Raw genomic sequence first — 24,836 nt, 5'->3', positions numbered from 1 at the left:
CAAATGCAAAAAGTCTAAAGGAATGAATACAATCTTAACTCTAATCTCGGCCCTCCCTTTTCCTAATATGGTGGGTTTCCAGGGCTGAAAATCTTTAATATCTTTCACTCATGGCCCCATCATTCATGAGGCTTTTTCCTAAGACTAGTCAGTATCAGATGCTTCACAAGCTTACATTGATAGTTCCCCGGGAAAGGCCGGTATCTTCCTGTTTCATCAGATGTATGATTTCATTGTACATACGGTGAGGCGCATCCAGACCCCAGATGAAATCCACGTGGGCCCATTCAGGAATGTTCTTATGATAGATGAGGGTGGTCACCTCAGAGAGCAGTGTTCTCACATCATCCGGATTTGAAAGCCAGTCCTGACCCCCAGTCCACATTGCTGTAGGGACTGTCATATCTCTAACTTTGTACCTTATAGGAGTTGGCTAGAGAAAAGAAATAGTTTTTAACTGTAAAACATTTGGACTTCCAAACTCATCATTTACTTTTCTAATAAACACAGTCAATGTGCTCTGTGTTGTGATGAAAGGGGTATGGGCACTGGACCCATACAAAACTGCATTAAGAGTTTCTACTCCAGCCTCTGCTTAACCTCATTTAACCTCGGTTTCTTCATCTGCAAAATGTGGATGATGCCTGAAATAACTTACCAAGTTAAATGGGAAAACATCTCAATTGCCTAGCACTGTTGGCATTGCATGTTCAATTCTTTCCCTTTCTATTAGTAAATATTTAGTATATAAATTGCCTTTAAAAGATAATACTCCTGTCTTTTTCAAAGATAATTTCATGTTTCATGAGGTCAGATTGAAGAGATTCTACAGAGAAAGGCAAGAGGATGGAACCTACTGAGAAGGACTTGGGTGTTCACAGGGGTTTTCTGTCCTCTGTCTCCAGAAATGTGGGGAAGCCAATGGCACTGAAACTTAGGGAGTTTGAACCTACAAGTGGTAAGAATTAGATCCCTGCTCTAGTCACCCATCACCCAGAGAAAGGATATCTAGGATTCCTAGTTCTTGAGATCTTCTCTTATTCAAACAGAAATACCAGATCAGTTTGGTTGGCTGAGAGCCCTTGATGTTAATAAACACCAAGAACTTTCAACAGAAATGTCCAGGCCCACTTCTCACTCAGAAAATCCACCCTGGATCCAGGACTCTAATCCTGGGAGTCTTCATTTCTCTTTGTGAATTTGAGAATTTGGCTTTTAAGAATTTGAAAGTATAGCATCTGATACTGTGAGTTATAATAAGACATATGTGTATGGTCTTCATTCACGTTTGTGGTCAGATCCACTTTTATACAGTAACTAGATGTGAAAGGTTGGAATAGTCTATGGAACCTATAATATGTTTGTCTCATCTAACAGGTGAAACGATTGAACTGAGTATCAGGACTGGCTCTAAGGCTATGTGCTTCTAAGGTATCTTTTTGTCATAATACCTTTTGGTATGTGTGTTTTTCTGTCACCTATTTTGCATGCTTCACTTTCTAACTCATGACCTTAAATATTGATTAATTAAATCTATCTTGGAACTGGTATGCTTTCTCTAAAGATATACTTTAGGAAACAAGAAGGATCTAAAAATATATAGCTGAAACTCGTGATTGAGAGTTTGCTCATTGGGGACATTGCAACGGTCTCTCCAGTTTCCTAGACTTTTACATTTAGACTGTTGTAGAAAAGTGGATGCTAAGTATGATGTGAGACTCTCAAAGATTCACCTATGTGTGTATTCTGCTCCCTCCAGCTTTATGTTTGTGTGGTCAATATCTGTTTACATTCATATACAAGCTAACCAATAAACTTCAGAGAAGATCTTATGCTCAGAAAAGTTTAATGCCCATGACTTTTACTTTAAATTTTAGTCCATAGCATCGATTAAACACACACATTTTCTTGGGTAATATTTTTTCATATTTTTCACTTGCAGATTACAGATTCATTACAAGTGTAACCAGGCAGAACTCTTAAAAGTTACCTCATCCAATAATTTTTATTTTAAAAAGAAACAGATTGAGGCCTGAAGAATCAAAGCCGTCTAGCCATCATTACACAACTTTGTAGGGCAGAGGCACAACTAATGCAGTAATTCTCATTTGTTATTAATACTCTTTTTACTGTACCATGAACCAGCCTCACTCCTGCCATCTTCATTTTTTTTTTTTTTTTCCTGTGGTCATTGTTGTTTTTAAATCTTGAAAGATCCTTCTAGCAGCCACCAGACCACACCCTTCCCTTCACTGTCTACCCAATCTTGCTCCTAAGAGGCCCAGTGTCTTGTTCACAGAGGCAGCATCATCAGAAAAGTTCTCCTACTGCATTGTAACAGTTATTTTTTAACCTCTGAAAGTCTCTTGTCAAAGCTTTGAACTTTCTCATTCTTAAATGAAGTTGAACCAGAACTAATTACTTTCTATTTGAATTTTTTTTTTAAGAATTTATTTTATGCCATGCACATAATTGATTGACAATGTTGTGTTCATTTCTGCTGTACCACAAAATGATTCAGATGTATATTCTTTTTCATTTTCTTTTCCATTATATTCACAGGATATTGAATAGAGTTCTCTGTGCTATACAGTAGGACACTGTTGTTTATCTATCCTATATATAATAGTTTGCATTTGCTAATCCCAAACTTCGAGTCAATGCCTCTCCTAACCCCTCTGCCCTGGCAACCACAAGTCTGTTGTTCTCTTTATCTGTAAGTCTGCTTCGTAGGTAAGTTCATTTGTGTCATATTTTAGATGCCACATATAAGGGATAACATATGGTATTTTCCTTTCTTTTTCTGACATACTTCACTTAGTATGATAATCTCTGGGTCCATCCATATTGTTGCAAATGGCATTATTTCATTCTTTTTTATGGCTGAGTAGTATTCTATTCTACTTGATTTCTTGTACTTTATTCCCATTTCTAGAATAAACTGCCAGTATCACTTCTCTCTCTTGCATTTCAAAAGGATATATTTTCAGCAGTTGGTATTTGATTTTCTTACCTGATTGCCTTTTTCCAGATTTTTGGTCTCACTGCCCCAGTCAAATGCCCGGAGTTCCCCAGAGTTCATAGCCTAAAAGGAAGCAAAAATTTAGATGGCATTCAAATGTGTTAAGGGATAAAGGTGGGAGGAGGGGTGAAAACATCCTGCCAAGTCTGCAGTTATGAGGGAAGCAGAGAACAAAGCCTGAGGGTACTTTCCATTCAACTTCAGGATAGTTTTCAGGAGAGTGTAAAGACAAGAATAAGGTCCTTCAGGAAGAAAAATGAGCTATAGAAATACTTGCCCACCATATTATACAACCCCAGAAAGTGTATCCCCATTGTAGTCTATGTAGGCGGGTATCCTGCACAAGCCTACAGTGGGAGAGTAGCCCCTACAGTTGTGCAATGTAGTGATTCTGGAAGATGACGACCAGCATTTAATCCAGGTTAGAATTCTTCTTTGATTTTGATGATAAAATGCCTCCCCCTACTCTTCTCTCTCTCTATCTCTTTCTCTCTTGCTCTTACACATATCTACTAAAATATAACAATGACCTTTGAAGAACAATTTGACTAGGTTCTAAATTAGAAAAGTGGACAGGACCAATGTTTATGATTTATTAATGTCATCATCACTATTACAGCTTTTTGTTGAGTTAGAAGTCACCCATTTTTAAAAACAAAGTAGTATTTTTAGTATATATGTATATACATTAGTCGCTCAGTCATGTCTGACTCTTTTGCAGCCCCATGGACTTTAGAGCCCACGAGGCTCCTCTTCCATGGAATTCTCCAGGCAAGAATACTGGAGTGGGTGGTCATTCCCTTCTCCAAGGGTATTTTTAATAGGTGAGAGTCTAAGGTTAGTGAGGTTCTAACTCTCTGGCCTACGTGCATTTTTATTCCCACAGCCGATTGGGGTCACTCTATAGTATCATCTATAATGAGCAATATTAGTTTTGTTGCCTCTTCACATGTGAAAGGATAATTAGCAGTCACATTGTTCCTTGAACCAATGCCGAACAAACTCACCACTGTGCCCAGAGATAGTTCCTGTGGTTGTTAATCAGGACATTCCTTCCTCGCCTGCAGGTGAAATCTGCAGCACAAAGGACTTCTCTGGAAACCTCTTTGGGGAATTAGACCTGCGTTTGCATTTTTATTTCTACTTGACTATGTTGTCCTGCTGGAAAAGCCTATCTGCAGTCTCATCTTTGAGGTGTCTAGAGACTGAAAATGTCTCACCTGAACCATCTGAATTCACACTTGCAGAAGTCTACTAAAGATGTCCTAGGGCCAATCCGTTCCTCCCACATCCTGAAAAGTTTCAGTGTTCTAGATCAAACTCACATTTGAAATAGTGTTGACAGAATCACATGTCATCTTGTAATAAAGGCGAAACAACTCCTGGGCTCTCCGAAGAGCATTCTTTGACTTTTCCAAATAAACTGCACAAACACGTTAAACAAAGACTACAAATTCAGCATCCTTACCTGACTCCAGTGCAGGATATTTTGCACAGATGTTCCTGAAGGAGTATGAGCGACATAGACATTTGCTCGGCTCTGTAACAAAGCATGAGTAGTTTGAGGGACATACATGGAAAAACTCACAAGATTTGTACCTTGTTAAGATCAAATCTTCAGGGTGTCAAACTCAGAAATGATAACATCATTAAAGTCTCAGCATTTATCCATGAAATAGGAAACTACACATGCACATAATTTTAAAAATGACCCTAAACATATCACAAGCACCTATATTTTTCATCTGAGAAAAGTTTCTCATCAGACATCTGACTTTATCTTTTAAAGAGCTTTCCTAAAATAATTAAGGATAAAGACTCAAGAACTGAGACTGCATTCCAATCCCACTTCTGCTGTTTAATTTTTAGGAGAAATTGAGAGCATAGCTTAATCCATTAAATGTCAGGTTATTAATCTGAAAAGTGGGAATATTGATAATACCCATCTCATAAGGTTGTTATAGGGAATAATAGCCTGGCATACAATAAAATGCTTATCAAATGATAGCTCTTCATTATATCTTTGATTAAAAAAAATGCAAAAAATCTTCAGGAATTAAAAACATGTTCCTCCTGCTGTTGACAGATAGCCCTCCGCTGTCTGGTGTCCTTGGGGGACTGTCCCTTCTTCAGAGAGCTGCACTGCCCAATACCTCCCCATGACTGGTGCTGTCTGCATTAAATGATTATTTGATGTGGGGGTTATAAAGACCCAGCCCTCTCGTGCTAACTTGGGACAATTCTGAAGGGTCATCCCATCTTCACAGATCCCTAGAGGGTCAACTGAGGTTCCCACTGAGGCTACATCTCAGCTGGACTTTTTTGATCTACCAAACCCTGTTGCCTTTCCTTTTCTAGGTGTTATTCCAAGGCCATAACCCAAATCATTTGCACACGAATCTCCATCTCAGAGTAAGCTTCCTGGGGAACCCACTGTCATACTCACCAAATGGTAGCTATGCCTTGTGTATGCTAAGTTGCTTCAGTTGTGTCTGACTCTTTGCAATCCTATGGACCATAAACTGCCAGGCTCCTCTGTTTATGGGATTCTCCAAGCATGAATACTGGAGTAGGTTGCCATGCCCTCCTCCAGGGGATCTCCCAAACCCTTGGACCAAACCTGTGTCTCTTACATCTCCTACACTGGCAGGCAAGTTCTTTACCACTAACACCACCTGGGAAGCCCTGGGAAGCTATATCTTAGCCAAACTGAAACTCCCAGGCAGCCTATCACAGAACTTAAACTACAAACCAGAAAGCTCTGAGTAAAAAGAAGAAGTGGGTGATGCACAGCAGTTTTCTCTTTTGACTTATGGGTTCTAATCACATATTTTTGCAGATTTAATTCACTATAATAAAGCTGCTTTCAGACCTCTTCAATCTTGAATCTATGGAGTTAATGTGTAGTCATGTTGTTATGTTAAACTTGACTTAGCCCATGTTAAAGTATTTACTGCATAGTATTATGATTTGAAGAAAACTGACTTTCTTGGAGCATCACTTCTCTGTCTTCCCTGGCATTAGCTCACCCTCAAGGAGAGGGAATAACAACTGTTTGCTTTGTTCTGGGACACTGAGAATTGACTAGGCTGCCACTTACCATGTTCATATTGTTTGCATTAAATCCTCCCAGGAGTAACATGAAGTTGCTACAAATCTGATCCAAAATCACCTGGCCACAAAGGTAAATAACAAACTGTCTGAGAAATCGGGTCTGGTAGAGAAATTCTCTTTTGCCAAACAATCCCTGTAAAAACATGAAATGGTCATTATAGTCGAAAAGAAGTGTCTCTAATGTAAAAGTGTATCTCCTATCCAATGGGCTGGAAAATTCTTGTGCATAGACAAGGAATTTTCTGAAGAGTCACATACCTTGATCATCATATCTGGCAGCAGCAAAAATTTGGTCCCAGGGCTTTTTGCATATTTAATAGTAGCTATGGGTGCTAAAGCAAAATACATTTTTATTTTCTGAGCCAGCTCTGGCATGGTGGAAAATGCAATAAAGCCTGCAAAAAAAAAATAAATAAATGTCAACATGGATATTGAATATTCTAGAGCAAATAAAATGCTTATTTTACTTCTACCAAGATGTTTCATTAATCTTTTGTTGTTTAGTAGCTAAGTAATTATGTGTGTTCTAACTCTCTTGAGAAATTATAAGGTCCTCGACAGGCAAAAACAACAGCAGCAACCACATCTCTGAGCTTCCTTTGACGTTTTGGATACTTGCTGCCCATTACTAGGTTCTCAGTGAATTATTAAATTATTGAATCCAATAATATGGATTTTGTGAAAATACATGCATTGAGAGGTAACTATATGTTAGACACTTTGCAGGAGACTTTCATGGATCTTACTTAATTTTCAGATGTTTGTGAGGTATTTTTTCATAAATCTTTATAGTGAGAGACATTAAGGATGAAAGATATTTTCTTGTTTATTGATCCATGTTCTCTAACATAACGGGTATTGAGATAACAGAGTTTTGCTGGTTTTCTTGGATCTCTAACTTTTCTGGAACACAAATTGGAACACAGTAGCTCAGTTGGGGAAGAATCCACCTGCAATGCAGGAGACCCTAGTTTGATTCCTGGGTCAGGAAGATCTGCTGGAGAAGGGATAGGTTACCCACTCCAGTATTCTTGAGCTTCCCTGGTGGCTTGGCTGCTAAAGAATCTGCCTGCAATGGGGGAGACCTGGGTTCAATCCCTGGGTTGGGAAGATCTCCTGGAGAAGGGAACAGCTACCCACGCCAATATTCTGGCCTGGAGAATTCCATGGATTGTATAGTCCATGGGGTTGCAAAGAGTCTGACATGACTGAGCAACTTTCACACACACTAGTAGAGAAATTGTCCAGTGAACTGGATTCCGTTCTTATTTGTGCCCACAGACGAGGAATGGGATACTGGTAAAGTCAGTCTGTGCCTCAGTTTCCATACTTATAAAATAGAGACTAACACCCCAGATTGCAAAGAGACAATCTTTCTCGGGCCTTTGGGAGGAAAATACTATCATAGACAGCCAGGGTGTGGCCATTATATTTGAAATACTATGTTTCTATTTCAAAAGCGCCTGCATACTCTCTGTCTAAGCTGATATTTGCATGTTGTGGGGCAGGAGGGTGGGCAGGGAGAAATCAGAATCTCATGGCCCTGAAGAAGCCAGATCTGAGAGAAGTCTGTGATGCCTGGCCTGGCTGTGCTCATATACAGTCACATTTCTCCTGAATATACAAACCTGGTTTTTTTGGAACTTACCCATGGTGGTGCCCTGTGAATAGCCAACATAATAAATCTTTTTTTGGTCTGTTTTCTGCAAAATAAAGTTTATGACTGCAGGAAGGTCAAACCTAGCCATCTCATCATAGCTACAAGGGAAAAAGACAAAGTTATATGAAAAATTATAACCAGAAACAAACAAAAGCAGCCCCCCTAGGGTTTACAAACACCCTTGAGTTGTCAGTCCCATCCATCAGTTTGTTACTGTGCTGCTCACAATACTCAGGATGGACTTGTTTCAAACCCATGATGCATGGGTGCCTCTGGGATCATGGGCTGTTAGCAAACTGTTGTTTTCTCTAGATATTATCATAGAGAAATAACTGTCTTAATCAACATTTAGTGAGCAAAAGCTCCACCTCCTGGGCTAGGTGTCCTAGTTATTCGCCTAGCAGAATAGCATAGGGCCAACCAGATTGTTTGTTTTTTTGGTCATGCCAGGCGACCTGCAGGATCTTCCCCACCAGGGATTAAACCCATACTGCCTGCAGTGGAAGCATGAAGTCTGAACAACTGGACTGCCAGGGAATTCCCATGCAGATTCTTTATATGAAATGTATTAAAGATGCTGCAGGGTCCCTTCTCTGGTGAAATGGATAAAGAGCAAGTTGAATATCAATAGATCATTCAAATAAAAACATTAAAAAAAAACTTTTGTAAGAGTGTGAGAGATCTATTAACCAAGTTGATGGCCCCTACAGCTTATTCATTCCCCTTGTATCTTTAACACTCCTGTCCTCATCTTCTTCGGGGGCCGGAGTCATCACTTAGGGAAGAGTCAGTCCCAGGATATCCATCTACAAGGAAATGGACCTACATTTCTCCCATTCCAGTCTCCATCATCTGACACTAACCATCATTTTTACCCCACTGGCCACAACAACCTTCTACTTGGGGGACTCAATTTACTGCCCCCAGAGAATCACTAGTCAACTATGACAATTGGGGGACATAATGTTGGGATATTGATGGGCCAACCAAAGTAAATTATCCTAATACCAGGAGCTCTAATTCTTTACTCAGTTCTCCCAAAGACATCCATGTCCACCTTCACTCTCAAGATTTACATATACCTGAAAGCCCAGAACTCATCTTGGTCTATGGAGAGGGTCTTATGCTTCCGAGACCAAGTGTTTCCTCTGCTGTTCCCCAGCCACACGTCAAAACCAGCATCTGCCAGAATGAAGCCCAGGCTGTTGTTGGGCAGGTTGGAAATCCAGTTGCTAGCATCTCCCAGCAGGCCATGCTGCAGGAACACCACAGGTCTGGGACCTGCCGAGAAGTGAATTTCAACAGTGTGTAATGTTCTGCACCAGTCTTATCCCTAATGTGCTTAAAGGCTTAAAGTTAGACAGACCTGTGTTCAAACCTCGATACAGCTGCTTGCTAACTTGATTACCTTGGCCAGTTACTTAACCTTTCTGTGCCTTGATCTCCTCATGAAAAAAATAGTATTTTTGTTATGATTAAGTAAAATAGTGCACAAGAAGCAGATGGCAGAATGTCTGACACAGAGAAAGAATCAATAACGTTTGCCTTCTATTGTTGCTTTTGTGTAGTTACCATTATCATTAGACTTGTCTGGGGTCAGAGGATATTGGAAGTGCCCCAGGAAGAATGTATTGTATAATGATTAATTTAATTATATATAACTATAACTATCACATATAAATAATAAAATAATGTTATAATATTTAAGTGTGCTATATTATAAAATTATATATAAATATATGTGTATATTAATATTTTAATATCAATAATGTACACTATGGGCTGTAAAGAGCCAGACACGACTTAGTGACTGAGCAATAAAGTTAATATGCAATTTAAAATTAGGATTATACAGTATATATAATTATTGACATACTATTAATATACACACATATATGAATATATACACAAATATATTTAATATATTATATATTTACTATATTAATAATATATAAACATACACGTGTGTAATTATAAATATATAATATTTATACACACACACACATATATATGTACACACACATACCATACACTTAATGGCTTAATTGTTATAGGTCTTTCATATCAAGAGGACTGGCAAGTCAACTTGAAGGAATTTCAACCGTTAAACATGTGAAAGTTTTAACATCAAAATAAATAATGATATAAATTATATCCCATTGAATAAATTAAAAATGTATGAGTTAACATTGACACCAACAAAAAAATAAACAAGTAATTATGGGAGGAAAAAACTCTTAGTAACAGCATGTGTGTGAAAGTGTCATTCATTTATGTCTGACCTTTGTGACTCTATGGACTGTAGGCTGTCAGGCTCATCTGTCCATGGAATACTCCAGGCAAGAATACTGGAGAGGGTCGCCATTCCTTTCTCCAGGGGATCTTCCTGATCCAGGGATCGAACCCAGGTTTCCTGCATTGCAGGCAGATTCTTTACCGTGCGAGCCACCAGGGGATATGGAAACTTGGAAATTCATCCATGGATACTAAAATTAATGGGTAAAAGTTTGAAGAGATATAGGATATTTACATATCCTGAAAATATCTCCTCACAAATTATTTATGAATTCCAGAGTGAAGAATATGAACTTTATGGTGGAAAAACAGCAAACACCACCTTAGCAAAGTGATCGTTGCTAAATATTCCCAAAATGGAAATGCCTGACCTCTTAAAAGATAGTAGCTCCTGTCATTCAGTAAACTGAGTCCATATCAGTGAACTGAGTCGATACTCAGTCCATACTCAGAGCCTCCATATAAGACAAAGGCCTTTCTATAGCAAACTCATTCAGCATCTGGGCAATCTTCATGAATGCCATTTGGCTCAATTTATCCTTCTGGAGAGAGAACTCAAGGGCTGCTACTGCAAGGCCAGGATTAAGGAACTCAGTTATTTTAGGTTTGCATTTATGGGTGGTCCTTGAGTTCATCCTCTTAACCCTCAAGGAGGTGACCTCAACATGAGGCGATCAAATCAAGGAGAATCAGAGCTCCTCTTTGGAACCCTAGGGACGTTTCCCAAGGTTGGGGCCAGCTTGGTCCTCCTTAGCAGGACGCTTTGTACTTATGCTTCACCTAGTGAATGAATTGGCTTACAAATGATTTATTTCATTTCAAATATCCCCTTGAGTCAAGGGCTTTCATTTAAATTATAGCTAGCAGGTGAGTGTGTAAGGGCTGCTCAAAGATCTACTGTTTCTGAAGATGGCCCAGCCTATTTTACCTCTTGATGTAAATATTTGAAGCTAACAACGATTACTTGAGAAAATAAAATTTTAAAAAGGCTTTTGTCACAAACTTTTAGACATCTTTCAGTTGTTTGCAGTGTGAATTTTATCGGCCCTCTTTTTGAAGAGATGGTGAGAAATCCTTTTCCATCATTGCTGGGAGATACCTTCCTTGAAGAGGCCAAAGGGAGCTGCAGGAACAACACCAGCCACTAGAGGGGAGTATTCTGCACCCGGTGGCTCAGTTGGTAAAGAATCCGCCTGCAACGCGGGAGACCTGGATTCGATCTCTGGGTTGGGAAGATCCCCTGGAGAAAGAAACGGCCGCCCACTCCAGTATTCTGGCCTGAGGAATTCCATGAACTGTGTAGTCCATGGAGTCGCAAAGAGCCAGACATGACTGAGCGACTTTCACTTTTATCTTGAACTCCAATTGCCTGGGCAATGAGGGGACAGTCTAAATAAACAGTATTTAAGAAAACAAGCTTCATGCATTAATAGGTGCTGCAGATAACCCTCTAAGCTTATGAAAGGCCACAGTCTCCTGCTTGCTTGGAAGAACTGTGGCTTGCTTTCCCTTTAGGATTCGTGGGGCTTAGTGAAAAAGTTCTTTCTATCTCCAGGCTGTTCATTTATTTACAAAAAATTCATTCATTCATTCCACATATATTTGGCACCTGCCATGTGCTTGGCACTATTTTAGGCACTGGTTACACCCTTGAACAAAGCTGATAAAGTTTCTTGCTGAGTTTACATCCTGGTTGGGAGAGACAGTTAATAAACAAACGAGAAAGTATCTATCATATCAATGGTATTAAGGGCTATAAGGAAAAGTAATCAGGATAAAGGGCCATATCTCCATAGTTGGCAAGGGTTTGTTATTTTGATCAGACTGGTTAGGGAAGAACATGGCAGAAGACCTGAAAGAGAGGCCAGAGCAAACTGCATGGATATCTGATGAAACAGTGGTCCAGAGAGAGAACTGTAAGTTCAAAAGCACTGACATAAGGGCATGCTGGACATATATAAAGCACAGCTATTTAGCTGGTGTGAAAAAAAGTTGCACATTCCCACCAACAGCGCAAGAGAGTTCCCTTTTCTCCACACCCTCTCCAGTAGAAAACCATAATTAAAAAGACATGTGTGCCCCAAAGTTCACTGAAGTACTGTTTACAATAGCCAGGATGTGGAAGCAACCTAAATGTCCATCAAGAGAGGAATGGATAGTGATGAGGTGGTATATATGCACAATAGAATATTAGTCATAAAAAGAAACAAAATTGGGTCATTTGTTGAAATATGGACAGACCTAAAGTCTGTCATGCAGAGTGAAGTAAGTCGGAGAAAATCAAATATCATATATTAATGTATATATGTGGGCTTCCCTTGTGGCTCAGCTTGTAAAGAATCTGCCTGCAATATGGGAGACCTGGGTTCAATCTCCACGTTGGAAAGATCCCCTGGAGAAGGGAAAGGGTACCCAGTCCAGTATTCTGGCCTAGAGAATTAATTCCATGGACTGTATAGTCCATGGGGTCACAAAGAGTCAGACATGACTGAGAGACTTTCACTTCACAATGTATATATGTGGAATCTAGAAAAATGGTACAGGTGTATCTATTTGCAGGTCAAGAATAGAGACACAGACCTAGAGAAGTGACAGGTGGACATGGGGGAGGTGGAGGGAGGGGGTGGGATGAATTTTGAGATTGGGCTTGATATATATTCACTGTGCTGGGTGTTGTGTTTAGTTGCTCAGTCGTGTTTGACTCTTTGCAACCCCACGGACTTAGCTCGCCAGGCCCCCACCATGTGTAAAGCAGATAGCTAGTGGGAACCTGCTCTACTGTGCTCAGCTTGCTACTCCTTGATGACCTAGGAGGGTTGGGATGGGGGTAGGGAGGAAGGGAAGTCCAAGAGGGTGGGGAGTATGTATACATCTAGCTGATTCACTTCCTTGTACAGCAGAAAGTAACAACATTGTAAAACAATGGTACTCCAAAAAAAAAAAAAAAATGAAGATATATTATTTTAAAAAGCTGTACAAATGCAAATTAGAATAAAATAGAACCCTGAACCTTCTTTATACCAAAGTCAAATAGCATTCCTTCAGCATTTTCTGGTCCTAGTTAAGAGAGGAATCTTAATTTGAGTGCAGGTTTTGCAACATACTAGCAAGTACTAGCAGAGATTCTCTGGGTAATTTAACCTCTGTGAGTGTCGGTTTCTTCAGATTATTGTGAAAGCTAAATGGGATTAATGTAAATGAATTTAGCATTGTGCCTGGTATATAGAAAGAAGACAGTAAGAAATTACATTATCTGTACTCCTGATGGATAATGTAGCTGCTGCTGTAAACACAGATCTAGCCTTTTTAAAAGGAATAGAGCCAAATGTAGCTGAAGGATGGATATACTTTAATTAGTAATGAAGGTGAATTTCTTAAACGCCAACAGTGGCTGAAAATCATTATTAAAAAAAGGGATTGTAAGAGCTATGGAAACATGTACCAACATCTTAAAATATACATATAGTCCTCAATTCTTTAAAAGATTTTAGTGAAAATCTGAACATCTTAAATATTTACAGGATATTTATAAGACTATCTGGATGGGGAATATAATGTGCAGGGGTGGATATCAGATGCTATGTGGGAGTTTATATTCTTTGTGAGCAAGGTTTGCAGTGATCTATTTAAGAGATTATCAGTGGATATTCTAGAATATCTACATAGGAGGGATTGGGGGGAATGAATTAACTACTAGAAGGGATCAAAAAATAAACTTTTCTTGAAGGTGTTTTTTGAAAAGCAAATGCTGGGTTTAGAGACCTCCTTGGTGGACCAGTGGTTAAGAATTCCCCTTCCAATGCAGTGGATGTGGTTTCAATTCCTGGTCAGGGAACTAAGATCCCACATGCTGAGGGGCAACTAAACCTGTGTGCTGCAAGTAGAGAAAGCTTGTGTGCTCAGCACAGCCCCCAAAACAAAAACAAAAAACAAAAAAAACCATACCCCACTGTTTATTCGAGATAATTGGGAGTGGGGCAGTGGTGATGAGAATTAAGAAGGAGTTGAAGCGACATTTTGGCTGGAATAATGGGCCCAGTCTCTACCAAAAACCCAGGTTTCTTTCTACATACACAAATCACAAGGAATTCTTTACTGTAGGGAAGACTGCCATGTTGGGATAATATAGGGGAAATCATACTTGTCTTCTTAAGTTGCACGAGGCCTTGAGGAATCCTGTTAACAGAAAGGATATATCCATCTTCTGTTAAGACTTCATACTCCTCACAAGGATAACCTTTATGTTGGATGATTTCACTCTATGGAAAAAGCAAAAAAATTTTTTAAGTTCAGTTCTGTATGATTATGTTCTCAATGATTATAAAGTAAAAAGTAGATTTCTTGAGCATGGGAGAGATATTGCTTCTCACTAGCTAATTAGATTATTGTTGTGTTGTTTTTTTTTAAAATAAACCCTCTCCAGTTCTCATTTTCTTTATCTTTAATGTGGAGATTGAACTGGAAGGATAGTTTTTAAAATGTAGCCCTGAGTCTAGAGCATAGCATTGTTTGGACACTTGATAGAAACACAAAATGATCAAATTCCACTCACACCTATTGAATTGGAAACTCTGAGGATAGGGTCCAGCAATTTGGGTCTTAACAAGTCTCTTAGGAAATTCTGATGCACTCTAACATTTGAAAACCACTGGACAAGAACACTTATTCCAAAACCTGAGCATACGTCAGAAACATTCAGGGCACTTAAATATTCCTGACCTGTCAGGAAGCATTTAACAGGAGGTTTGCAGTGTGCTGTTTTGGATCTGTCAGGAAACCTTTGGCCCTTATTAATTCCTGAATATTCAGGAATTAAGAGGAGAGGCACGCCTTTCCCAGGGCTGAGGAATCCAGGCATTTCCTTTGTTAGTTTCTCATTATGGTGATAAGTACCCTCTTCTCTCTTTAATAGGGATCGCCTTGTGTTTTGTAAGTCTGGAATTTTAATCTTTATCTTTGCTGAGAATAACTACCTTGTAAGACAGTATGTATGCCCACACCATGTTGATTAAAACACCTTTGCTCCATCAGAGCTTTGGTCCCCGTGTCTTTCTTTCTTTCTTTCTTTCTCTCTCTTTCTATTTCTGGCTGATTCCCTGGAGCGTGAAAAACGGCTACATAACCCAGGGAATATTAGCCTCTTTCCTTCTTTCACTTTCTCATCCTCGACTCTGGACCACCAGGTTCTAGTCCATTAAAGGACAAACAAGTGGCGCCCAGAAACAGGGACTCTGGTACACGTGGATTTGGATGGAGTGACCCCAGAGGGCCTAGTGAGCCCAGTAAGTACTAAGACATGGGTCAATCAGCTGGAAAGCCCCCTCACTTTTCTACTTTACTTTATCACTTATTTAAAGTTCAGGGATTTTTGGTTTTACGCCAGCAAATAGAGGCGTGCCTTCAGACAGTGGTTGCATGTAACCCTTGGTTCCCTGATGAAGGTAGTTTTGATTTAAAAATCTGGCATCAGGTCAAAGAGAATGTTGAATGAGCCATCAGACAAGGAAAAACTATTCTGATAGGTTTCTGGCCCTTATGGGCTCTCACTGAAGCTGTGATTCTGCCATTCCAAGGTAATTCTAGCCCGCCTGATATTTGGCAACAGGCAGAACACTTATTGCATGAATATGAACTAGACGATGAAGCCTTACAAAAGGCCCAATTAGAACAACATAAGATATTTCAGAATTTTCCTATTAATCTTGCCCCAGTTGCTCCAAGTGCTCCTCCCCTGCCAGCGGGCACAAATCCCAAAGTCTCTAGAAACTGCTATTTCCCATACTGTATTTGAAAAAAGAAAGAAAGAAAGAAAGAAAAAAGCTAAAAGACAACTAAAAAATCACTTGCTTATGAAAATGCAAATCAAGTATGTCAAAGGCTATAGTTCCAATTCATGAGACAGTGACAATTTTTGATTATCTGAAGCCTTGTCACCATGTAAGATCAGAAACTCAAAAGATGTAAATGCTAGCTGAAACAATGGTTGCTGCCTTAAGAAAAAAAAATGAAGGATGCTTTATATGTGGAGATAAAAACCATTTAAAAAGGGACTGTCCTAAGAAAGCTAATAAAAAAAAACCTCCAAAAATCTGCCCTCACTGCTGTAGAGAAATGCATTGGGCCAAAGAGTGTAAATCAAATTTGATATTGAAGGGAAACCCATTCTAGAAAACTCCAAGCAGGAGACCCCCCAGGTCCCCTTCAACAAAAACCAGGGGCAAATTCCATCTTTTCCCTCAAACCCTCAGCATCCAGCAGTGCTGACGTCGATATACCAGCCCTAAATGACTTTCTCCTTTACCCTCAAGCAGTCCCCTCTAGAATACCTACTGGACTTTTTGGGCCCCTGCCCCCACAAACCTTCGGTCTTTTACGCGGCCGATCTAGTTTGATTTAACAGGCAGGAGGCCAGAGGTCTCCAAATGGAGAAAATAGGCTGCAAGTGTCACACATTTTTATCTCTTAAGCGGCAGGAGGAAACAAACTAGCGATATTTCTTCTTTTTTTCCTTCTCTATACAAATTTAAAAGGAGGTTTCTCTTAAAATACTGTGTTGCCGTAATGACACCTGGTTTCACCTGAAGTGAACTACTCTCAAACCCTGAGTTAAGCAGGGCATTTTTCTTATGGAAATGTTTGTCTTAAGCTATGTTAATGAATTATGTATTTACCCTAGATTCTTTCTTCAAGTCGGTTCTGCCTAAGACTCAGAACCGACTTGACAAACCAGTATGTTTTACTCATGCAAATTTTCTCTTAAGCTATGTTAATGAAACTGTAATTGCTTGGAAACCTGCCTTTCTTCAAGATTCATGTCAATCATTCTGTACCCCGGGACAACTCACCTGGTGCCAAGGTTATCTCAAAATGCATGTTGTGGGCGAGGGGCCTGGTGCTATTTTCTTCAGTGTTGAGACATTTCCTTTCTCTAATTAGCAGACTGCTGATAGTTATATGACATCTGGCTAAAGACTAGCAGGGGGCACTCTTTCTGTCCCTTTCTGATGCCTATGTCAGAAGCTTTCTCTATCTCCTTTATACTTTAATAAAACTTTATTACATATAAATCTCAATTTGAGAACACATTACAAACTTCTATGGATTTCTAGTTAGCTTTTCTAAAATATTTTGGAGAAATATAATTTCATTATCCTTCTGGTAAACTGTGTAATTTCTTCAAAAACACTGAATTTATTATTTCTCGCATTTCTTTTATATAGATGGGACTAAAAACGCCAAAGCTTCATTCTGGTCTCTTAAAAAATATAAAGTCTTTTACACTAAATTCCATTCTGCTCAACAAAATGAATTATATGCTCTTATTCAAGTTATTTGCCTACATCCTTACCCCATTAATATAGTCTCTGATTCTATATATTCAGTTTTTGTATTAAAAAATACAGAAACCTCCACCATAAACTCCTAGTTCTATTAAAACAGTCAATGGCCCTGCCTATATTTCTAGACACTTTAAACAGTTTTTACAATCTTTTTCTATTAAACATATTACAGGTATTTCTTATAATCCACAGACACAAGACATAGTCGAATGAACACATCACACACTAAAGTTACAAATAAAAAATTAAAGAAGGGGGAATACACAGGTACACTACTGTCTTCCTTATCTAAAGCAGACTTTACTAGATTCCAACATAAGATATTTTCTAAAACTATAATTATTGTTAATACAGCTTTATTTGTTTTAAAGTTTTAAAACCTACCACAGGGAAATATTTTAACAAGAGCAGAAAGACATTTTGAGGAATTGAAGGACACTTCTCTTCCTCTGCCCATTTGGTACCAAGATGGGTTCAATAATCAATAGAAATCTGGGAAATTAACCTTAGGGGGAAAGGGATATGCTTGTATTTCCCCAGATGGATCCAACAAACTTCCTCGGAAAATTCGACCCAAGGGGGCCCCCGACATTCAAAATGGAGGCGAAACAACAAGAACCTTGGGAGGAAGAAATTCTGGTACAGGCCATGGCAACTCTAAAGATCTCCAGAAAGCGCCTCCCTTGGCAACATCAACCCTATGATCTCCCCACTTGGGGACAAATAAAAACCCTTATTAATCAAGTTAAGAATCTTATTTCTCAACAGGGAATGCCTCAGAGTCCTGAAAACCTTCTTATTGCTATGCTTTGTTGGCCTGCGTGACCCTCGCTGGAGCCAGATTAACTAATTTACTCACCCACCCCCCCTTTATTACAGGTCATAAAATGGATGGAGAAAAGACCGATTGTATCAACCAATGACTCCACCCATATGCCCCCTCCCTGGAACCCTCACACACTGGGGAAGAGAGAAAACTAATTAACATTTCTTTAGACCTTCCATTGTGCCTGGGCCCAGGAAAATTATGCATAAACGTTGGCCGACAAACTTGGGCTTTCGTCTTGCCTCCAAAAGAAGACTTTCAGACATTGCTGCCCTCTTTCTGTCTGTGAACCATGTTTACTACTGAAACTTTAGGGAAAGAGTTAGGGAAAGAACAAAAAACATTATGTAAAAGGTTAGTAACACTATGTTGAAACAGTACCATGACAAAGGACTTCTTGGCTGGCTTGACGGTGGAATGGCATCCCCCCTCTCCTCCTCGAATTGTCCTTGATAAACAAATTGGGCCTAAACAATGGGACATCGGGAAACTTGCTGCCAGCACCAAAGAACTTGAAACTTGGACTAGACATTTCACAGAGACCAGCCGTGGTCGTAGTAAATATTTCTTTCGCTATAATCAGTCATATTTTATACAGGCCTGTGTCCCACTTCCTTTTGTTATGGCCATAGGAAATTTACAATTTAATAAGACTTTACATTCTGTAACTTGTATTAATTGCCAATTTTGTGTTACTCTTGTTCAATTCAATCATAGTACCTACAACTGGGAATAAATCAAATTTCATTTACATTATAATGCCTCTCTGAATATACAGTTACTACAAAACAAAATCTTTGAAATTTTTTCTAAATGTCTGCCCTCTTCCACTAATTTGGAAACTTTAGCTGAAAAAATTATCCGGGCTAGACCCACGAGGATGGTTTCAAAGTATTACCCACAGAATCGGGTCTGGAACTGTAACTTTGGTGATTGTCTTGATAATTGTATTTTTTGTTTATCATCGCCTTTCTATAAGGTTGATTAATACTAACCAAACTCATTTGGTCAGGACCTTTTTTTTTTTTTTTTTAACAAATATAATAAAATAGGAGGAATTGTCAGGAAGCATTTAACAGGAGGCTTGCTGTGTGCTGTTTTGGATCTGTCAGGAAACCTTTGGCCCTTATATTCAGGAATTAAGAGGAGAGGCACGCCTTTCCCAGGGCTGAGGAATCCAGGCATTTCTTTTGTTAGTTTCTCATTATGGTGATAAGTACCCTCTTCTCTCTTTAATAGGGATTGCCTTGTGTTTTGTAAGTTTGGAATTTTAATCTTTATCTTTGCTGAAAATAACTACCTTGTAAAACAGTATGTATGCCCACACCATGTTGATTAAAACACCTTTGCTCCATTAGAGCTTTGGTCCCCATATCTGTCTGTCTGTCTGTCTTTCTTTCTCTCTCTGTCTATTTCTGGCTGATTCCCTGGAGTGTAAAAGCTGGCTACATAACCCAGGGAATATTAGCCTCTTTCCTTCTTTCACTTTCTCATCGTTGACTCCGGACCACAAGGTTCTGGTCCATTAAAGGACCAACACTGACCCACTTCAGGTTAGGAATCAGGTAATTCCAACGCATTTGTAGAATATAAAGCTGCCAAGTCTCCTAAGTATCCTGCTTCTGCCCATTGTCATTACTTAGAGAAGGAGGGATTTATTCCTAATAGCTGCTGGTTTTAAAGGAACAGGAGAGGAGAAAGCCAGGTGCAAAGTGGCCAGTGTAGTATTAAGGATAAAAGGGCATAGTAGTTAAGAGAAAGGCTGTGGGGTCCCACTGCTTGAGTTTTAAAATCCTGACACTTGCACTAATACATAAACTGTGTGATCTTAGGAAATCTAGTTAACCTGTCCCTATTGCTCAGTTTATTTGTTCATAAATTAGGTACACCAATAGTTTATTCAGGCTTCCCAGGTGCCTCAGTGGTAAAGAATCTGCCTGCAATGCAGGAGACGCGGGAGATGCAGATTTGATCCGAGTCAGGAAGATATCCCATGGTGAAGGAAATGGCAACCCACTCCATTTTCTTGCTGGGACAATCCCATGGACAGAGGAGCCTGGAAGGCTACAGTCTGTCGGATCTCAAAGAGTCAAACACAACTGAGCACCCACACATGCACGTGCAATAGTTTGCATTCTCTGGGATTATTGCAAAGAATGTAAAAAGATAATTCACATATGGCACCAACAAGATTGACTGGTACATAGTAGGGACTTAATGAGCATTAGCTACTACTGCAATTAAAAATGACCTCTACCCTTTCAAGTAACTCCTAGTCATCTTTCAGAATTCAGGTTAAGAAATCTTTCTTCAGAAAAAGTTCTTAAATTCTCTATTTTATATTTTATTTTTTTATTTCATTGCTATTGTGGTTAGTAACTGAGTGTCTGTCTTCTCTGCTGGATTGTTAACTCCATGAACTCAGGGCTTTGATATGCTTAGATCTCTCTGTAACTTTGGTGCTTAGCCCAGTATTGCAGCCTAACAGGTGCTCAATTAACACTAGCTGGAAGAATACTTGAGTGAGGTAAGTTGTATACCAAAATATAGGATAAATTATATCCATATGAATTAGGTGTGTGTATATGCTCAGACACTTAGTCATGTCCAATTATTTACAACCCCAAGAACTGTAGCCTGCCAGGCTCCTCTGTCCATGACAGCTTCCAGGCAAGAACTCTGGAGTGGGTAGCCATTTCCTTCTCCAGGGGATCTTTCCAATACAGGAATTGAACCCATGTTACTGGGTCTCCTGCAGCAGGCATATTCTTTACCACTGAGCCAGATCCTTAGGAGACATCCTTCTGGCCCTTAGAAGTTCCCATACAGATTCTTCTGGGTTGTTGAGTGAAGAGAATCTCTTTAGTTGTAGATATAGCCAATCTCTCTGGGCCTCACCCACTGGGTGTGCCCAGCACCTACACAAGGCTCGGGCTTCAGGAGCCCTAAGACTAAAATCCACTAAATTGGACTCTGTGTGGAGAATTGTACATGGAGAGGCAAGGTAAGATAGAAAATTCTTATAATCTCCCATATAAATTAAGTGAAGTAGAATAGAAGTGCTTCCAAGTACTAATTTATATGGCTTCCCTGATGGCTCAGTGGTAAAGAATCCACCTGCAATGTAGGAAAGGAGAATTTGATCCCTCGGTGGGGAAGATCCCCTGGAGAAGGAAATGGCAACCCATTCCCAGTATTTGCATGTGTGTAGATTCAGAATATTTTGATAGCCTATTTAGAGTTTTAGAATTCATTCAGGGAAGTTTCTGTAAAAAGCATCTTAAATCTGTATAAAGATATATTAAGTCTATGATAAAGCTATGGAGCATGAACATTACTGCTCCATAAGAGAATCACCTTACTCAGTGGGAGGGAGCCTCTTCTTCCCTGGGAGGATTTGTTGCAGAGTGGTTGCAATTACGAGTTGAGTTGTGTGTTCAGGCAGGCCTGGATTTGAATTCTAGTTCTACCACCTACCAGGGATGTGGCCTGATTTGAGTTGCTTAACTTCTTTCATCTCAGTTCTTGGATTGGAAAAATGAGAATGGTCATATCTATAGCATAGGACAGTGAAGATGAAATAATATCTTTTCAGCTTTCATCACAATATCTGCTGTGGGATAAGCATTACTATACCATGAATGTTATTAAAATTCAGCTAAGAATGTGAGCAGAAGCCAAAAAAATATTCTGTGGGATGCCTAGAGAGGTCACATCATTCATGAATTTTACTGACAGGAAGACCTCTTTAGCATTCATAAGGGTCCTTTTACTGCCAGTTAAAGAGTTACCAGTTCAAACTAGAATTAAATAGATTCGAATGGCACAAAATGTTACTAAAAAGGGCTGTCCTGAGAGTGAGAAAGGAGGTCTAACATCTTTCTAATATTGGAAAAAGAAGAGGAATATAATTAGCACAGATGATATGGAAGTAATCATAGCTCTGAGCTTGACCCAAGACACTGCAATGATTTAACTGTTCATAGGATGAACCTAAGAATTCAAGAAAAAGTTAAATTGCGCTTGAAGCTCAAAGGGATTTAATTATTTGCTTGAATTTACTGAGACTGTTTGAGGTGAACCCATATCCACTCACACCCAGCTTAGTGTTCTTTTCAGGACAATATGTTAATTTACAATGATGCTCTACTAGCAAAAATCTCCACCACATATAAATATGATATATAATGCAGATAATACACAGTTGCAAGCAATAAGCACGTAAGGTCCTTCCTTTGCCCCCAAATATGGAAAATCCCAACTTACAATATTCATGAATGCTTCTGGGTCCACAGTGATAGTTGGCATATGTCCTGAATTCACATTCCTCTGGAACAAATGTGCCACCAGGATCAGAAGCCACATCTCGTTTCTGTATGAAACAATCCATTTTTTGGACAAGATCTTTGGCATGGTCCAACATCTGCATTTATCTCTTCCTGGTAATATAACAAATGATGCTAAAATCAGAAGAACCTCTAGGTTTAAAAACTCTTTCACATGTTTGCCAGCTATAATTTCTTCTCCAAATTCCAAAGCATATAAATAAGTTTGGTTGATAGGAACGAAAGACCATGAAGTAGAATGGAAACATCATCCAGAATGTCCCAATACCATCTGGCTCCTCCCATTCCATCACATGAATTGGTGTGTAGAAAGAACTTTCTCTGATGCAACCTGCAACTAAGTGCATTTGATGCAACTCATAAAAATCTCTGTTCACCATCAGGTAATATGAACCTTGTTGTGCTTAGCCACTCAGTCCTGTCTGACTCTTTTTGACCCCATGGACTGTAGCCCACCAAGCTCCTCTCTCCATGGAGATTCTCCAGGCAAGAATACTGGAGTGGGCTGTCATGCCCTCCTCCCAGGGATCTTCCCAAACCAGGGATCGAACCCAGGTCTCCTGCACTGCAGTCAGATTCTTTACCACTGAGCCATCAGGGAAGCCCAAAATGAACATAAGAAGGAAGCATCATTTTCTTTTTACCTAGTTCTTTAAAAAAATTTTTTTATTGGAATAAAGCTGATTTATAGTGTTGTGTTAGCTTCAGATGTACAGCAAAGTGGATCTGTTATACATATACATATATCCCATCTTTTTTTAGATTTTTCCCTCCATATTGGTCATTACAGAGTATTGAGTAGAATTCCATGTGTTATACAGTAGGCCCTTATTAGTTATCTATTTTATATTTATGTATAGTAATGTGTACATGTTAATACCAACATTCCAATTTCTCTCCCTTTACCCCTTTGTAACCATAATTTTATTTTCTGCATCTGTCTTTCTATTTCATAGATAAGACAAATATATGATATCACTTATATGTGGAAACTGAAAAAAAAGTACAAATGAACTTTTTCTTATTTATCTTACTTTTCTTTTCTTAAGTAGAAAAATATGAAGTCTGCAGAAAACTTTATAACCCTAATTTAGAGTCACATTCTAGAACTTTAGTGATCACTGTCCTTTGGTTGAAGGTCAATGTAGTGATAAGCATTTTTACTTAAAATGTGGAAAAATTTTTAGGATATTTTCTATTTTCAGTGATGGGTAAAAACATTGATTGAAAGACTGAATCCTCCACGTTTAGATCATTTCTAGCTAGCTCAACTAAATAGATGGCAAGTTTTATTTGGGGTTGTAATCACTCGTTAATAGCTGAGAGATTAATTTGATGGATACCTGTTAGTTAAATCATCTGCAATAACTAAAGTGAGTTGCAGCCTAGTTATTTTCATGAACTGAATGTCTCAGTTTAATCAACTGTTTGAGCAATGCCTTGGCCGACTAATATTTAAGCAAATCAGAATAGTCTTACTGTCATTGTAAGTAAAGAATGTGTTAGAATTTAAGAAAACATACTGTTTAAAGTAAAATATTTCTCTGCTTTTACATCAGATCTTCAGAACTGAGGTACCAGCAGCCACACTAAATGAGAGACTTTTGGAATGTGGTTGGTGAAGCAACTAAAGCTGAAACAGGAATGGTGAGTCTGTGAGTAAATACCCATCCATACTTTCAACCTCACCCACTCTGGGCTGCGTGGCATAGACATGAAAAAGTGAGCTTGCAGCTCTTATCTGTACCAATCTCAACATCTCCACCACAAAAGATCTGATGTGTGCTAAGAGTATGCTTTGACCTAATTTAAGAGAGCCAATAGATTGTAAAACTGGAAACAGTGAGAGACTTCATTTTTTTGGGCTCCAAAATCACTGCAGATGGTGACTGCAGCTATGAAATTAAATTTTCAGCCACTAAATTTCCTTGAAAGGAAAGTTATGACAAACCTAGATAGCACATTAAAAAGCAGAGGCACTACTTTGCCAACAAAGGTCCATCTAGTCAAAGCTATGGTTTTTCCAGTAGTGATGTATGGATGTGAGAGTTGGACTATAAACAAAGCTGAGCACTGAAGAACTGATGCTTTTGAACTGTGGTGTTGGAGAAGACTCTCGAGAGTCTCTTGGACTGCAAGGAGATCCAACCAGTCCATTCTAAAGATCAGTCCTGGGTGTTCATTGGAAGGACTGACACTGAAGCTGAAACGCCAATACTTTGGCCACCTGATA

At 39.1% G+C, this 24,836-nt stretch overlaps 1 protein-coding gene across 1 annotated transcript; it reads right to left on the bottom strand.

Moving 5' to 3' along the window:
* Nucleotides 1–133: 133 nt before the first annotated feature.
* On the bottom strand, nt 134–22,670 carry LIPM (lipase family member M). Its single transcript, XM_065919998.1, has 9 exons — nt 22,524–22,670; nt 14,233–14,350; nt 8,879–9,077; nt 7,785–7,894; nt 6,395–6,531; nt 6,123–6,269; nt 4,491–4,562; nt 3,014–3,085; nt 134–433 (listed from the first exon to the last, which is right to left on the bottom strand). The coding sequence occupies exons 1-9, from the start codon at nt 22,668–22,670 to the stop codon at nt 164–166; spliced, it is 1,272 nt and encodes a 423-aa protein (XP_065776070.1). The 3' UTR covers nt 134–163.
* Nucleotides 22,671–24,836: the final 2,166 nt, after the last annotated feature.

Source organism: Muntiacus reevesi, chromosome 2, assembly GCF_963930625.1.
Source record: "Muntiacus reevesi chromosome 2, mMunRee1.1, whole genome shotgun sequence".
NCBI classification, from domain to species: domain Eukaryota; kingdom Metazoa; phylum Chordata; class Mammalia; order Artiodactyla; family Cervidae; genus Muntiacus; species Muntiacus reevesi.
The sequence above is the reverse complement of the archived record's forward strand: the minus strand, read 5'-3'. Positions and strand labels throughout refer to the sequence as shown.

Coding starts and splice junctions, on each gene's coding strand:
- LIPM (XM_065919998.1), bottom strand. CDS start 22,670: ATGCCAAAGATCTTGTCCAAAAAATGGATTGTTTCATACAGAAACGAG. Junction 14,351..22,523: donor CAGAAGCATTCATGAATATT/GTAAGTTGGGAT, acceptor CTTTTTCCATAG/AGTGAAATCATCCAACATAA. Junction 6,270..6,394: donor TGCCAGATATGATGATCAAG/GTATGTGACTCT, acceptor ATGTTTTTACAG/GGATTGTTTGGCAAAAGAGA.